Here is a 17141-nt window from a genome sequence, read left to right on the forward strand (position 1 = left end):
ACTGAAGCATTCACAAAAAAACAGGGACTGCAAAAGAAAAAAGTTACCAAAGAAGCAATTCTCAAAAATATTAGAAGATGGAAAAGTAATGGAACAAACCTGCCATGCAAAATCACTTTAAAAAAACAAGCAAAGACAGAACTATTAAATATTAAAAATTAGTCATGATTCCAATCTGAAGTTTAGGTAATTACCTCATCTCCTTTGGGGGAACCCCAGCAGTCTACCACAGGGGAGTGTGAACACAAGTACAGACACAGACTCTGGGTGCAGAAGGGGTTGAACACATGCATAGAAAGACTTGAAACGTTAGAATTTTTATTTTTGATGTCCAAAAATTACAAACACGAAACAGCAAAAATATCATATAACAAACTCTGGTCCCAGAAATTCAAAACAAAAGTGGAACAAGTCCATAATTAAAATTAGGCAGGTAAAATCCTCTAAAAACATCCTCACAAAAATTCTCTTCTCTTTGCCTAATCTGGTCCGCGGTGTAATTATATTTGGCCCGCGAGATCATATTAAATGTGTATTAAAGCTGGCCCGCCAGTATATAACGCATACACCGCTAATACTACAAATCCCAGAATGCTTTGTTAGTGCGCGGTCGCGTCATTCGAGACCGCTGAGAAACTCCGCGCTGAAAAACTCCGTGTACTCAGCGCTGAATTTACACGGGGAATTACCGATTTTGAAGCACAGAAATGCAGATTTGAACTGCTCACTAATCCGTTTGTGGTTGACGTGGAAAGCGCACCAACCAAACTCCAAATGGAGCTGATTGAACTCCACTGTAGAGACACGATCAAGTCAAAGTACGACTCTGTGTGTGCTGCACATTTTCCATGTTTCCTCCCCGACACACTGCTCCAACTCCGTGCCCAAGCTGCTCAAATCCTCTCTGTGTTCACCAGCACATATCTGTGTGTGTAACTATTCTCTTTAATGGAGATGAACAAAACACCACTCAGGAGTCTCACTGGAGATGAACATCTTTACTCAATCCTGAGTATTTCCTCAGCTCAGAGCCTAAACCCAGACATGATGCTCAGCTCAGAGACTAAACCCAGACATGATGCTCAGCTCAGAGCCTAAACCCAGACATGATGCTCAGCTCAGAGCCTAAACCCAGACATGATGCTCAGCTCAGAGACTAAACCCAGAAATGATGCTCAGCTTAGAGACTAAACCCACATGATGCTCAGCTCAGAGCCTAAACCCAGACATGATGCTCAGCTTAGAGACTAAACCCACATGATGCTCAGCTCAGAGACTAAACCCAGACATGATGCTCAGCTTAGAGACTAAACCCAGACATGATGCTCAGCTCAGAGCCTAAACCCCACACATGATGTACTTGTATCTAAGAAGAGATGCAGGAATCTGACTTCAACCAATCAGAGTAAATCAGAGTGTAGCTACTGAGCTTGAATGAATGATGTTTTTATGCACTTTTTCTACTCCAAGGCATGGACTGTTAATAGCTGAAAGATTGTTTTTTTTAATTGAAGGAAAATATTATTATTATTGGTTGTTTTGTTGTTGCCCTGTAAAAAAAAGATTTACATTACAGGTAGTCGTCGACTTATGACCACGATTGGGACTGACAAATCGGTCGCAACACGTAACATTTGGTCGTAAGTAGAGTAGGCTATATGTACAGTATTGAGAAATTATGCCGGAAGCTGGTACGCACTGTCGTACGCCGCGGCTAGCGATTGTGGTCTTAATGGTCGAATGGTCGTAAGTTGACGACTACCTTATAAAGAAATTAGAAAGTCTATAGAGAGAGAGAGAGAGACATAAGAAACGAATACCACTGATGTGTGTTTTATTTTAAATTTAATTTCTCATGTGTTTATAATATTAACCTTTGGTTGTTCCAGATTCAATGCTTATGCAAAACTAAAGTTTGTTTCCATATGAAAGGGAAGACGGAAAACATGCACAATTGCAGTCAATTTTTAATAAATATTGAGTTTGGCCTGCGACATCGTCCCAGTTTTTCATTTTGGCCTCATTTGAGTTTGACACCCCTGATCTAACTCATAATTAAAAACTGACTTTAGCCCTTTTCTTCATATTTGATACCTCTGAGTGAAATTATTCTGAAACATGGTATTAGCTTCCATTGTAATACTGATGACACACAATTGTATGTTTTGGCAAAGCCAAATGAGAGACATCTGCTTAAAATGTTGAGGAATGTCTGAAGGACATTAGACAGTGGATGCTTGTTGACTTCTCTCTACCACTTCTGATAAGAAGGTAGAATGTTTACATGGATCACATGCAGCTAGAAGTAAGTTTTCTGATTACATATTACCTCTAGAAGGTCTTTCTGCCTTCCATGTGCAGCAATAAAAAACCCTTGACGTGATTATTGACTCCAGTCTTTTCTGTAGATAATATAATTAGGATAGCCCTCTTTTTTCTCTGAAATATTGCTAAAATTTACATATAATGTCATTACATGATGCAGAAAAACACTCTGATGAGCAGTGTTGGGGGTAACGCGTTACAAGTAACGTGCGTTACGTAATAATATTACTTTTCTGGAGTAACGAGTAAAGTAGCGCGTTACTTTATAAATTTACACATTCATATCTGGGTTATTTTTTTTTAAAGTAATGTGAGTTACTTTTCAGTTAAATTATTTTGCATAAAAAAATTAATAAATTAAAATGAACGTAGTCACGTAGAATCGCGCACTCATACGTGCGAGCCGCGGGAACAGAAGCTGGTCAGAAGCGGAGATGGCAAACCAGAGAATTACATTACTGTGATGGAAGTATTCTTATTATTTTGAAATAGTCGAGGAAAAGGAGAAAGGAATAATGTTAAGTGTAGATTATGTGTTGGTGAAAAGCTCTTGTCAACTGCAAAAAATACCACTTAAAAAAAAAAAAAAAAAAAAAAACATCTGCATGCAAAGCACAGCACTACAGATGTGTGTGTGTTTGTGTGTGTGTGTGTGTGTGTGTGTGTGTGTGTGTGTATATAATGTAGAATATATGCAACATTATGCAATGTTGCATATATGGAAATAGAGACAGAAATATAGAAATCTTTTGCTGACTTTCCACCACTGCAGATCTATTGACTGCTCAGAATAAAAGTTTTCCGTGGGAGACACATGTACGATGCCATCACAGCGGAGACAGAGAACAAAGGTTAGAAACCCAAGAAACCTTGAGAGGAACCAGACTCAAAAGTGACCCCATCCTCATCTGGGTGGCACCGAATGTCAATACAGTTTGATCATTGTTGAGATGTGCAGTGAATTGGTGTAGATTTACTTCATGATCTACTTTTTTTTCCCTATCACACACTGAGAATCTCTTGAGGTCCTATAAATCCCACTAGCCTTTTTAATGATCTCATCAATAAAAATTTAATGAAAATTGTTCTGAAACACATGGCACTGCCATTATACTTGTTAGTTTGTGTACAAATTTCTTATTAACAATGGCAATGGTTACAGTATTTACAGTATTTAGACTAATATGAAATTTTTATTTTAAGGCAATTAAACAGTTAGTAAGTTGCTCTGGAATAATGGTGTCTGTTAAATGATTTAAATGTTTATCTGTCACTACAGTTTGGCTCTACAAACAGGTTGATGTTCTTTTGTAAAAATTTAAGGTGTTTCAGAGATCCACTTTAGAGAAGCTGCCACAGAATAACCATGTACAACATAGTGCCAAATTGAATCTGCGGATCACAAAGCAGATTTTCATACCGGATCAGTGTCATCTCTCATTTACAAGTGCATTAAGTGCAGGAAGTGTAATCAGGAACAAAGTGTAATCAGGAACAAAGGATGGGCGATTTCCCACCTAAGAGGAGGGAAACTACACCTCCATTTACTTACAGTGGTATTGACTGTTTTGGACCATTTTATATTAAAGAAGGAAGGAAAGAGCTGAAGAAATATGGTCTTCTGTTTACTTGCATGTGTTCAAGAGCAGTTCATCTTGAAGTACTAGATGATCTTAGTACTGATGCATTACTTAATGCACTGCATTGCTTTATTTCTATACGTGGCAATGTAAGTCAACTTCACAGTGACCAAGGTAGCAACTTCATTGGTGCAAAAACAGGGAGCGCCTGGAATTCATAAGGGGAATGGATCAAGAATACTTGAAAGAATTAGGCTGTAACTTCATCATGAACCCGCCTGAGGGAATAAGACGCTGTGTCAACACGATGACGTCACGACTTGCCTAATAGCCGGATGTTACACATGATTCAGAGCGTGGACTAAGTGTTTTGATGGAGAGTTTAAAGACTGACTAATTAAATAAAAAGAATATATGGCTGAAAATATGTAAAACAAGGAAATAAACATCTAGCTAGACTTTGCATGAAAAGTTCTTGTTCTTATCACATTAATCATTGTAAATTCACTTTAAATTTTAAATATGGCATATATTGCAAAATGCTAAAAATAGTATGGGCTTGAGAAAAAAAGAGATCTGCTGAGGTCTACTTTATAATGCAGATATAAAAGGTAATATACTAGCTCTGGATTTCTCAAGTGCATCCTATTATTTACTATTTTATTTTTTATATTAGATGTTGGGTTAAATTTGCACATAGAATTAAATGATAAAGCAATGAGATACAAATTTAAAAACCATAACATCTGAAAATGTTACATTTTTAATGTTTCAATGTATTTTATTTTAAAATATTTAGTCAAAAATGTGCTCTAATTTAAAGTCATATGTTTTATTATTTTAAAGAGCAATATCTTTGAATTGAACTCTTGTATTCAAAATAATGATTATACAAAATAATACTATACTATAATTTCTTGTGTAATTATATTGACTCTTTTTACTCATGGAGATCAACTAAATGGAAAGAATATTCAACAATTTGTACGCAGCAATGCAATGCTTTTGAGTTTCTATGGCTACACTATGTACATATACACTATGGCTCTATTTACTCATGGAGATCAGCTAAAGGGAAAAACTATTCATCAGTTTGTACGCAACAATACAAAGCTTCTGAATTTTCTCAGGAAATGCAAAGGTGGACACCATATGTTTAATAATGAAGATCAGAATCCAGAACAAGTCATCCAACTCCTGGACCAGATTGATAAGGTGGTCACTGTAAATGGTGGAGGACATTACACTTCAGAGATGCTTCAGGAGGCAGAGAGAGCAATAGAAGCAGGGAAACAACAAAACAACAAATCCTGAAAGAAAATGAAGCAGGAAGAGATAGATGATCTTAGGAAAAATTTTGAAGGAGAAGCATTTGATAGAGAAAATAAGAAGAAAACTCAGCAACACCAAGAGGAAGCAAAAGAAAAGGCAGAAAAGGGTTACTTTTATTATTTTGGGCAGTGTCTTCAGATTTTGATTGACAATTTAATTCTGGTATTTTGGAGTGACACCACTAGGCCATGTTTCAAATTTCAATTTTAATCATTTTCACAGTTCCAAATAATTACTCACAAAATTTTCTCCATTAATGATAATGGATCTGTAATGTCTGGCCAGACTAACAAAATTACAAAATGTATTGTTCTGAATCAAAGCTGCATCAGGTCATTTATGTTTTTACTTTACAGTTAAAGATGCCATCACATTTGTACAGTTTTTATTACTCACACTTTATCTGTATAAAATACTGAATCTGTTTCTAATAACAAATTTTTATACTCTCTACAACACTATACATTTAAAGCAATTAGTCACATCAGGGGCTTTGAAGTCTCTGTTTTCTTTTGGATAAGGAAGTTATTAGGCACAATGCTATTTAGCATAAGTGAAATGTATTATTGAAAATAAAACTTAAAACATGTTATTTCCCATGCAATGTGGCTAACTGAGCTAGATGATACTGCTATTTCTGTCCATAGATTTTACATTAGGACTATAGGTTAACAATAAGCTTTGATGATTACACAGTTAATAGAGACAGACAGAATAATCGGTTTAAGTATAAAAGGCTGAAGTATTAATTAAAGCCTGGTGCCTTAGAAAATATATTTACATATCATATCTTTACCTATGTTTTTTCTCAAGGTCGTTATGCCAAGTATATTATTTATGTGTTTGTTCCACACATAATTTTGTTTCTTTTGTCATGCACTTGTAAAGTTCTTTCCTTCGCCGCTAAATAAATCTTTTTGAAATTATTATTTATTCTTTTATGAACATCTTTGTGCAGTTGTCAGAGTTTAACTTAAATTTGTTATTTATTTATTTATTTATTTATTTATTTATTTATTTATTTATTTATTATATTATACTTTATGTACAGTCAAAAGTTTGGACACATCTAGTATATGCAAAAAAAACTAGGTTATTTATCGGTTTGAAGATTTACTTGAACAAACAAATATATAAATGAAAAGAAACTTAATTTTCATTGAAAAATCCCTCCTTGGTATAACAGCTTTACATAGTCTTTAAATGTAAACAGTTAGTTTCTTCAAAAACTTCTTCTTCTATTTCCTTCGGCTGCTCCCATTAGGGGTTGCCACAGCGGATCATCCGTCTCCATACCACCCTGTCCTCTACATCTGCCTCTTTCACACCAACTACCTGCATGTCTTCCCTCACCACATCCATGAACCTCCTCCTTGGCCTTCCTCTTTTCCTTCTACCTGGTGGCTCCATCCTCAGTATTCTTCTACCAATATAATTCATGTCCCTCCTCTGCACATGTCCAAACCATCTCAATCTCGCCTCCCTCACCTTGTCACCAAAACATCCTACATGGGCTGTCCCTCTGATCAACTAATTTCAAATCTTGTCCATCCTCGTCACTCTCAACAAAAACCTTAACATCTTCAGCTCTGCTACCTCCAGCTCCACCTCCTGTCTTTTACTCAATGCCACTGTCTCTAAACCATACAACATCGCAGGTCTCACCACAGTCCTATAAACTTTCCCTTTCATTCTTGCAGATACTCTACTATCACAAATCACTCCTGTCACTCTTCTCCACCCACTCCAACCTGCCTGCACTATTTTCTTTACTTCTCTAACACACACTCTTCATTACTTTGCACTGTTGACCCCAGTTACCTGAACTCCTCCACCTTCTCCACCTCTTCTCCCTGCAACCGCACCACTCCACTGCCCTCTTTCTCATTCACACACATGTACTCTGTCTTACTCCTACTGACTTTCATTCCCGTTCTCTCCACCAGAACCGCTCTACTGAGTTGTGGGTTGTGTTCTTAGCCCCCTGTTGTACTCACTGTACACATATGACTGTGTGGCCACTTCCAACTCCACCACCATCATCAACTTTGCTGACAACACTGTTGTGGTGGGTCTGATCTCCAACAACGATAAGACGGCCTACCTACAGGAGGTTAAAAACCTAAGGAGATGGTGCCAGGAGAACAACCTTCTCCTGAATGTCAGCAAGACTAAGGAGTTGATCGTGGACTTCAGCACAAAGCAGGAGCGGTCATACCAACCGATAAACATCAGCGGGACCCCAGTGAAGAGAGTGGACAGTTTCCGGTACCTAGGTGTTCACATCACACAGGACCTGTCTTGGTCCTGTCACACCAACACCCTGGTGAAAAAGGCCCGGCAGCGTCTGTACCATCTAAGACGCTTAAGGGACTTTAAACTACCCTCACAGGTGCTTAAGACTTTCTACACCTGCACCACTGAGAGCGTTCTGACGGGTAGCATCACTTCCTGGTTCGGGAACAGCACCATGCAGGACAGACGAGCCCTCCAGGTTCAGCTGAACGTACCATCCACACCAAGCTCCCTGACCTGCAGGACATCTACAGCACGCGGTGCCGGACCAGAGGAAGATTATGAAGGATCTCAGCCATCCCAACAATGGACTCTTTTCTCTGTTGCGTTCGGGGAAACGCTTCCACTCCCTGAAAGCGAACACAGAGAGAATGAGGAGGAGCTTCTTCCCACAGACCATTCAGAGTTTAAACCAGGAAACACCCAGGATCTAAAAACGGGCCCACTCTCTCCATCATCACAATTCCCCTCTATACATATCTCACCTTCGCACCACGACACTTTAATCTCTGGACTTGCACAGCACAGTGCACTTTATATTTTATTTTATACCACACCATACCGCACACGGACACTTACAGACTTTTTTACACCACACCATACCGCACACGGACACTTACGCACTTTTACACCACAGCATACCGCACACGAACACTCTATGGACAATCTAAACCACCAAATAATTGTAGCATTTTTCTTGTATATACGTCTTTTTCTTTTTGTCTCACATACATATATCTTTATATATCTTTTATATCTTTATATTCTTATATTTTATTTTATATAGTTTTTTATACTTTATTTATCTTTTCCCCATCCTATTCCCTCATGCCGGACCGTCATAATAAGCATTTCACTGCATGTAGTACCCTGTATGTATGTGTATGTGATGAATAAAATTTGATTTGATTTGATTTGATTTGATCTCTCAGCCTGGCTTCCACTACTCTTTCCCATAACTTCATGGTGTGACTGATCAACTTAATTCCCCTGTAGTTACTGCAGGTCTGCACATCTCCCTTATGCTTAAAGACCGGTATCAGCACCGATTCTCCAAAAACAATTCTCCAAAAACCTGGCTCAAATACTTTGCCATGCCTCTTGTAGAATTTGACAAAGGTATTCTGTACTAGTTGAAAAATTATTTCTGAAATTGCGATCCAGCTCATCCAAAAGCAGTTCAGTAGGTTCAGTGACTGGGCAGGCCACTGCATGCTAGATAACACTGCGACTGTTTGATCTGTAAATTATGCATTTAGAGCTTGTATGTATGCTTTGGGTCATTGTACTGTTGTTTGGTGAAGTTAGTTCCAGATGGAATCACAAGGCATTGAAGTATGGAATGCTAGTCATTATCTCAGAATTCCTTTCGCCCATAATAAGTCACTGCAACTGAGTTTTGTTCTCTTCAACATTTACATCACAGATAAGATGGCAAACATTTGTAGATAAAAATTTATTACTCATATTCCTTACTTACCTCCCATGATTACGTTAAAATACCACAGTATAACTGTAATTCACAAAAGCTACTTTGTAGCTTTTACATTTATAACTGAGAAATTTGTGTTTGAATGTGAGTACAAAATGAAATAACGACAACTGAAAAAAGCAACACAGTCTCACCCCACATCGTCACATATCGGCGTTGCCACGGATGGCGTAGATATCCGACGCAGAAGGGAGCCCTTTTGCGTCGCTTTTCAACGTAGATGGCTGTCCTATACACTTAATCACTTATTATTTATAATAAATATTATTTATATTAATAAACACTTGTTATTTATAATAATAAGTGTATCGGATTATTTATACTATATTTAATAAATAATAATAATAATGTTACGAAATGTCCACTACATACGACCGATTCGTTGGTTGTCCCCCGGGCGCGTCCAAATCCGAAGATGACCCGAACGCTAACCATAACCCTAACCCTAACCCAAACCCTAACCCTAACCCTAACCCTAACCCTAACCCAAACCCTAACCCCAATCCGAAGATGAGGGATTTGCATTGAAGTGTATAGGACGGGTATCTAAAAAAACGACGCAAAGGGGCTCCCTTCTGCGTCGTATGTGTACGCCATCCGAGGCAACGTCGATATGTGACGATGTGGGGTGAGACTGTGTAGAAAAAAGCAAACAAAGACCAGGAAAACAAGTAAACAAACAAAATATAAAATCAGAAAAACTAATAGTGGGTCCATGACAACAAAGCTGTTATGTACTTGGTTCTAAATTAGGTTCCCTGTCAAATAATGTATATGGGTCTGGTAATTACTGCAGGTGAATTCTGGCCTGCCCAAAAATATATAGTGCAAAGCTCTCGTTTCTGCTTTAATCCTGAAAAAAAACCCCACTATTCTCAGTTCAGTTACTGCCAGTGAAATAACAAATACAGTAGTTCAATGTTGTTATTTTTAGATTTATTTACAATAAAGAAAAATCCCTAGAAATTGTATGCACACAGTCCACACCTTAAGTATGGCCAAACACAAAATAATTCTTACTTATTACCATCTGTTAAACTAGTTTGACTTAACAAACATTTCAGAGATCCACCCTAGAAAAATAATATACATAGCATAGTTATAATGGATCGTCACTAAGCTCATAAAAAAAAATTATGTGTTATAATCAGAGTATGTAAACTATCTGCTACAGCAACACAAAACAAATACCACTGACTTTCAGCACAGATTAACATTATATCTCACCAGTAAAATGAGTGGGATGAAAAATGAGAACAATAAGGCAGTTTAAAGTTTTACTGGTAAGTTAAATTTATTTTCTTAAAATTGCTTACTATTATTTCTGCATGTTTTACTACCAGTATATCATTTACATTTTTAATGAGGTAATCTTCATTGCTTATTATTGTTAGTAGTAGTATAAGCACTAGTTTTAGTAGCAGTGGTAGTAGTAATAGTAGTAGTAATAATAATAATAATAATAATAATAATAATAATAATAATAATAAATAATACAAAAACAATAATAAATAATTTATAATTATTAAGTAGTAGTAGTCATCATGTAAAAGCATACAACAAATTTCCTGAGATTTACCAGATTCTGCTGTCTGCACTAATTATTTTAATTGTTATTCACACATCTATATATAACACCGTTATCACATCATAACCTTGTGCTCCAGAACATATGATCACATGCACATTATCAGCTTGTGCTGTTAATATCATGAACAGTAGCTACGCTAATTTCTCTCCACTGTTTCTCTTTCTCTCCCCATCCCGAGGCATCCTGAGGTTTGGCCAGCTCCAGTCACGTCCCACATCATCAAGATTATGGACCTTTGAAGAAGTAGATACCGAACATCCCGAACCATCTAGAGACGTACCAGTGCCAATTGGATCCCACTACATGTGTGTTGTTTTGACATTGGACCTCCTGGAGTGTTTAAAGGCTCTGGCATGGAGAAGCTGATGCTGGATCTGTGATGATCACAAATGTTGAGCTCAGTAGCTCCTAGTTTTATAACCATAAAGTCTGTATAAGACTGTAGAAAGAACATTACTTATAATCTTATACTCCAGTGCTCATGTTAGTTCTCACTCCCCAGTGTTCTGTATTGTTGAAAGATTTATGATCAAACTGCTCATCAGGGATAAATACACACCATTCACCTTAACTGTTGATTTCTGTAAAGCTGCTTTAAGAAAATGTCTGTTGTGAAAAGCGCTATAGAAATAAGCTTGACTTGACTTGACTTGACATCTACTTGTAGCATTAAAATGTATAGCATTAGGAAATTATGGCCAAAAAGGTTTCAGAGCTAGGAATTTCTAGCAACTAATCATTAATTTCAATTTTATAATCGTAATAAAAGACTGCCATAGTTAACATAACATTAAGAATTAATACATTTTCTCACAAAACAAAAGCAGACTGATTTTTTTTCAAGTCTTGGCCAAGTGCCAATAATAGGAGGGGCAATTGCTCAAAAGCGAAACTGAGTTTTCCGGGTAAAACAAAACTTATGCTCTGAGAAACAGTGAACAGTTAGATTAAATAGACTTCAACATACATAAGCAAGATGGCAGGTGAGTCATAAATCTAAAAATATTTTATTGTCACTTTCTTTAAATTAGGGATGCACCGAAATGAAAATTCTTGGCCGAAAACCGAAACACCGAAAGATATTATGCCAATTATTATTACCATTGCATTTATGGCTATGACTGTGTACTAAACTTACTAAAATCAAGGCATTTCAATTGCATAAATTAAATATTAAAGATTCAAAGAATAAATCAATTACAAATTATGAAAATATTTATTTATAGCACATTGCAACAATGCACAGGATAAAATAAATAAAAATTCTAACTTAAATGTTTAACTTAAATGCACTCATGTGTACATTAAATAATAATGTACAGGCCCTCTGGCCTGCTGAAAGGTTGTAAAATTAAATATGTTCTTTCATAAAAACAAAGTGCATTCAGAACAAGTGCAACTGCTTAAAGATACAATACAACACTATCACTGGGAAACTTCCTGCCTTTTTAAAAACGTTCGCCACAGACGGAGTGCGCATGCTCGGAGGGGTTTTGCTTTTCTGTGCCGCGTTTTCTCATATTCAGCATAGCGATCGGGATGTTTGGATTTCAGGTGATAAATTAAACCCGACGTGGAGAAAGTTTTCACAGACAGATGTTTTGCACATCGCTATCCGTGGGTCTTTCTCAGATATACTGAAATACGTCCACACCACAGACATGTTGTTTTAGACATGCACGTGCAGGCAGCGGTTTCTGTTTGCGTCATCACAACAAACTGAAAATGCACTTTTGGGCCATTTTCGGCCGAAAATTTTCTGTGGTCGAATATTCGGTGCATCCCTACTTTAAATATACCTAGTTGTGTTTAACTGTTAATTTCTAATAAGAAAATGTATGAATGGTTGTCATTCATAAATTGTCAATGGTTTTGTAACTTTATACCACGCTATACTGCACATTGACACTAAATCACTTTAATGTGTATTGTCAATATCTGCCATAAGCATTCATCTCCATCTAGATTCATGTATATACACATATTTTCTATATTTTCTTTAGTTTATACTTTTTTATTTATCTACTTTATCTTTATTTTTTATCCTAATATTCTATTCCTTTTTCATGCTTAAATGTCGGACGGTCGTATAAATCATTTCACTGCATGTCGTACTCTTTATGTATGTGTATGTCAGGGGTGGCCAACCCGCATGCGGCTCTATGCCTGGTTTCATGCGGCTCTTACGTTCATATCGAAGATTGTGTTTGTGTTTTGTTTAATGTGCGTGTTCGCTTTGCTTGAGTTCAATACGGTATTGTAAGACTTAAATCAGGGGTGTCAAACTCAGATTCACAGTGGGCCGAAATTAAAAACTGGGACGAGGTTGAGGGCCGAGGGACGAGGGCCAAACTCAATATTTATTGAAAAATGTACTGCAATTGTGCATGTTTTCCTTCTATCCAGATAGGTAATATTGACCCTTTCCATATGGAAACAAACTTTAGTTTTTCATTAACATTGAATCTGAAACAACAAAATTTTATATTATAAACAGATGAGAAATTAAATTAGAAATAAAACATCAGTGGTATTCGTTTCTTATTCTCTCTCTCTCTCTCTCTCTCTCTCTCTCTCTCTCTCTCTAGCCTTTCATCAATCTTTCAACTATTAACAGTCCATGCCTTGGAGTACAAAAGTGCATAAAGACAACATTTATTCAAGCTCAGTGTATACACTCTGATTGACACTGATTGGTTGAAGTCAAATTCCTGCATCTCTTCTTAGATACAAGTGCATCATGTCTGGGGTTTATTCTCTGAGGTGAGGAAATCTTCAGGATTGAGTAAAGGTGTTCATCAGTGAGACTCCTAAATGGTGTTTTGTTCATCTTCATTAAAGAGAACAGTTACACACACAGATATGTGCTGCTGAACACAGAGAGTGTTTGAGCAGCTTGGGCACGGAGTCTGAACAGTATGTCGGGGAGAAACATGGAAACTGTGCAGCACACACACAGTCGTACTTCGCAAAGTTGGTAAATCCAGCGCTGAGTTTTTCAGCGGTCTCGACTGACGCGTCAACGCACTAACAAAGCATTCTGGGATTTGTAGTATTAGCTCTAATACACATTTGATATGATCTTGCGGGCCTGAGTTTGACACCCCTGACTTAAATGATCTTGCCCCTACCGGGAAACTTTGCGGTATTTTCATTTTACGCACATGCGCATTTGACGAAAATACTGTAATGAACTCATGCGAAGCGAACACGCACCTAGAAAAAAACATATTACCATATAACCTAGAGACACGCGTGTGTGCGTGCGTGCGTGCGTGCGTGTGTGTGAGGAAGGGATGGGTGATTATCGTATGTGCCCATGTGTATGATGTGGCTCTTTCCGGTAACACAGTAAAAAATGTGTCTCTTTGTCTCTTGACTGGTTGGCCACCCCTGGTGTATGTGAACTTAAACTTGAACTTAAACTTGAACTTATTGTGGTGTTTGCATCTAAATATCTCACCTTATGGTCATATGGTAAGATATCAAAAGTTTTGAATAAGCCATAATGTAAAATTTTTCAGGACGATTAAAGCAGTACATGGCCTGCCTTCTTTCTTCTAAGCTCCTGCTTCTGACATGTTTTGTGGGTGTGGTAGCTATTGGGATTAAGGTAAGCTGAAATCTCACAAATGATATAATACTCTAATAATTATAATAATATAATGCGTCTCTTTTTAAGAGTAAAGTTTTAAATTTTTGTTTTCTATTGTAGACTAACTATCTAAAAGTAGATTAAGCATAACATCAAAGAGTATACAGCAGGTATTGATTTTTTTTCTTATGAAAGTGTCTGCATACTTCCTCAAACATCAAATTTATCCAAAATATAACAGTCAAAAAGAATTTCATTATAGAGTATAATAAGCTAATGTCAAGTTGATTGACTGTTGATTGACAGATTTCCCCCAATCGTATATGCAAGATTTTTGTACATTGTATTTTTATATTGAATTGTACACGTATAATATAGACCACACTAAATGCCTTTTGTCCCCACAGATTTTTAAACAGGACAATTATTTAAGTGAAGAAGGTATGTACTGTACAGTAACATTAGCAAAAATAGTAACAAAAAATAATAATATTAATAAATGAAATTATATTATGTTCTATAGTTACAGAATTCAGTGATGATCTTCGGATGTTGCTAATCGGAAAAACCGGTGTGGGCAAGAGTGCAACAGGAAACACCATACTTAGAAATAAGGCTTTTAAATCTGAAATATCTTCTTCGTCTGTAACCACACAGTGTGAAAAAGCAGATGGAAATATACATGGCAGAAAAGTATTTGTTATCGACTCCCCAGGTCTGTTTGACACTCAGTTATCTGCAGATGAGGTGATTAATCGGATTAGGCTGTGCATTCCATTCTCTGCTCCAGGACCTCATGTCCTCTTAGTTGTGATTCAAATAGGCAGTTTTACAGAGGAGGATGAAAAAACTGTTGAGATTTTTCAAGCAATTTTTGGGGAAAGATCTTCCAGTTACACTATGGCTCTATTTACTCATGGAGATCAGCTAAAGGGGAAAACTATTCATCAGTTTGTACGCAACAATACAAAGCTTCTGAATTTCCTCCAGAAATGCAAAGGTGGATACCATATGTTTAATAATGAAGATCAGAATCGAGGACAAGTCATCCAACTCCTCGACCAGATTGATACGATGGTCACTTTAAATGGTGGAGGACATTACACTACAGAAATGCTTCAGGAGGCAGAGAGAGCAATAGAAGCAGAGAAACAACGAATCCTGAAAGAGAATGAAGCACAGAGACAGAAGGTGATAGAAGAGCTGAGGAAGAAGTTTGAGGGAGAAGCATTTGAGATAGAAATAAAAAAATTTCAATGGGAACAAGCATTGCTGGCAAGATTGATGGCTGAGAAAAACACCTCACTGTTTGAAAAGATAGGCAGGTTTTTAAATGCAGTTTACACAAAGATTCGTAATCTGATTAAACAAGCTCTAAGATTGGATTTGCTTTTAAAGTAATTTTATATTAGTTGTACATTTAAGGTGTCAACATTTTTTTATTTATTTATACTAATTGTGTAAGAGTGAGATCACAGATTTTCAATAAAATACAATGATGCTTCTAGATGTAGCGTGATTTCAAATTCACAATTAAATTGATTACTTTTAAGTGGTTTAATATACAGCAAAATCATATTAAACATTAATGAACTATGATAATGCTGTAATAACTTATAATAATGTTGATAAATAGTTAAATAAATAAACAAATAAAAAGTTGATACTTTTACTTTTTTTCCTAGTATTGACACTGATGATGAAAAACCATATCTTCTAGATGATGTTCATTTATAAAAGTGAATAGAGACAAGTAGAAAAAGCTAACTGTATTTCTATAAATGCAAAAAGGTTTGTTTATTGTGTATGTCTATAGTTCTATTGTATTATATGTTTAATTACAGTGACCTTTATGTTAAATGTTAAGGTAAACTGCATGTAAATGAAATCTTGCTTGGCTAATAAAACATTTTTCCAGATTCTGATTCTGTACATTGGCCCAACATGGATGTGACCACAATAACATGTAAATGTAAAGGGGGAAATTATATAAGCACCTTTCCAGCTGATCCAAAAATGACCTTAATTTCCCTTTACTAAGAGTATGCTACTAATATTATCAGGATTTCAGGGTCACTGTCAGGACTTCTTCCGTTGCCCCACTAGATGTCACCAGTTTATCATTTGCCCTTACACGAGTACTAATTGTCTAACTGTTTCCACCTGCCATCAATCACCCTCAGTGTACAAGTTCCCCTTGTTAGTTCAGGCAGTCTGGCTTTTGTGTTTTGTTTCCCATGTCTTTTCATGAATTACTCCAGTGTAATTGTTTACCCTTTTTACTTTAATAGATTTCATTAGTAAATATTTTGGTGCAAACTCTTGTTTTAGTATTTGTGAGTTGTATTCCACTTTTTGATCTGTGGACATTTTGTTTATGGACTTTAGACTGCTTGTGATTTTCTTGCTAATGAATAATATAAGGGGCAACCTGTCTCACATAGCCAACCCTGTTTTGAGTCTCAACCCTAACAGGGGTTACTTAAAACAGTAATTACACGGATGCAAACACAGAGCTTATGTTTAATTCATATAAAAGACACTGAGGAGACAAAAAAAACATGCACTGGACATACAGGTGGACACAAACAAAAAGCACTGAATCAGTCACAAAAAACAGGGACTGCAAAAGAAAAAAGTTACCAAGGAAGCAATTCTCAAAAATATTAGAAGATGCAAAAGTAATGGAACAAACCTGCCATGCAAAATCCATGTAAAAAAAAATGAAAGACAGAACGGTTAAATATTAAAAATAGTCATGATTCCAGTCTGAAGTTTAGGTAATTACCACATCTCCTTTGGGGGGGAACCCCAGCAGTCTGCCACAGGGGAGTGTGAACAAGTGCAGACACAGACTCTGGGTGCACTGCAGACTCTCTGCTGCAGGAGGCAAAAATATAAAAAAAAAAACCCACAAAACAGCAAAAATAT

General features: G+C 36.6%; 1 protein-coding gene across 2 annotated transcripts; it reads left to right on the plus strand.

Moving 5' to 3' along the window:
• The first annotated feature begins 11507 nt into the window (after positions 1-11507).
• LOC124395536 (GTPase IMAP family member 7-like) lies at positions 11508-16717 on the plus strand. 2 transcript variants are annotated; one of them, XM_046864112.1, is made up of 5 exons: positions 11540-11598; positions 14140-14228; positions 14331-14380; positions 14618-14651; positions 14734-16717. In XM_046864112.1, the coding sequence occupies exon 5, from the start codon at positions 14760-14762 to the stop codon at positions 15609-15611; it is 852 nt and encodes a 283-aa protein (XP_046720068.1). In that variant the 5' UTR covers positions 11540-11598; positions 14140-14228; positions 14331-14380; positions 14618-14651; positions 14734-14759; the 3' UTR covers positions 15612-16717. The 2 variants fall into 2 exon arrangements, with proteins under 2 accessions (XP_046720058.1, XP_046720068.1); XM_046864102.1 differs by lacking the exon at positions 14331-14380 and having other exon boundaries at positions 11508-11598; positions 14734-16715.
• Positions 16718-17141: the final 424 nt, after the last annotated feature.

Source organism: Silurus meridionalis, chromosome 2 (assembly GCF_014805685.1).
Source record: "Silurus meridionalis isolate SWU-2019-XX chromosome 2, ASM1480568v1, whole genome shotgun sequence".
NCBI classification, from domain to species: Eukaryota; Metazoa; Chordata; class Actinopteri; order Siluriformes; family Siluridae; genus Silurus; species Silurus meridionalis.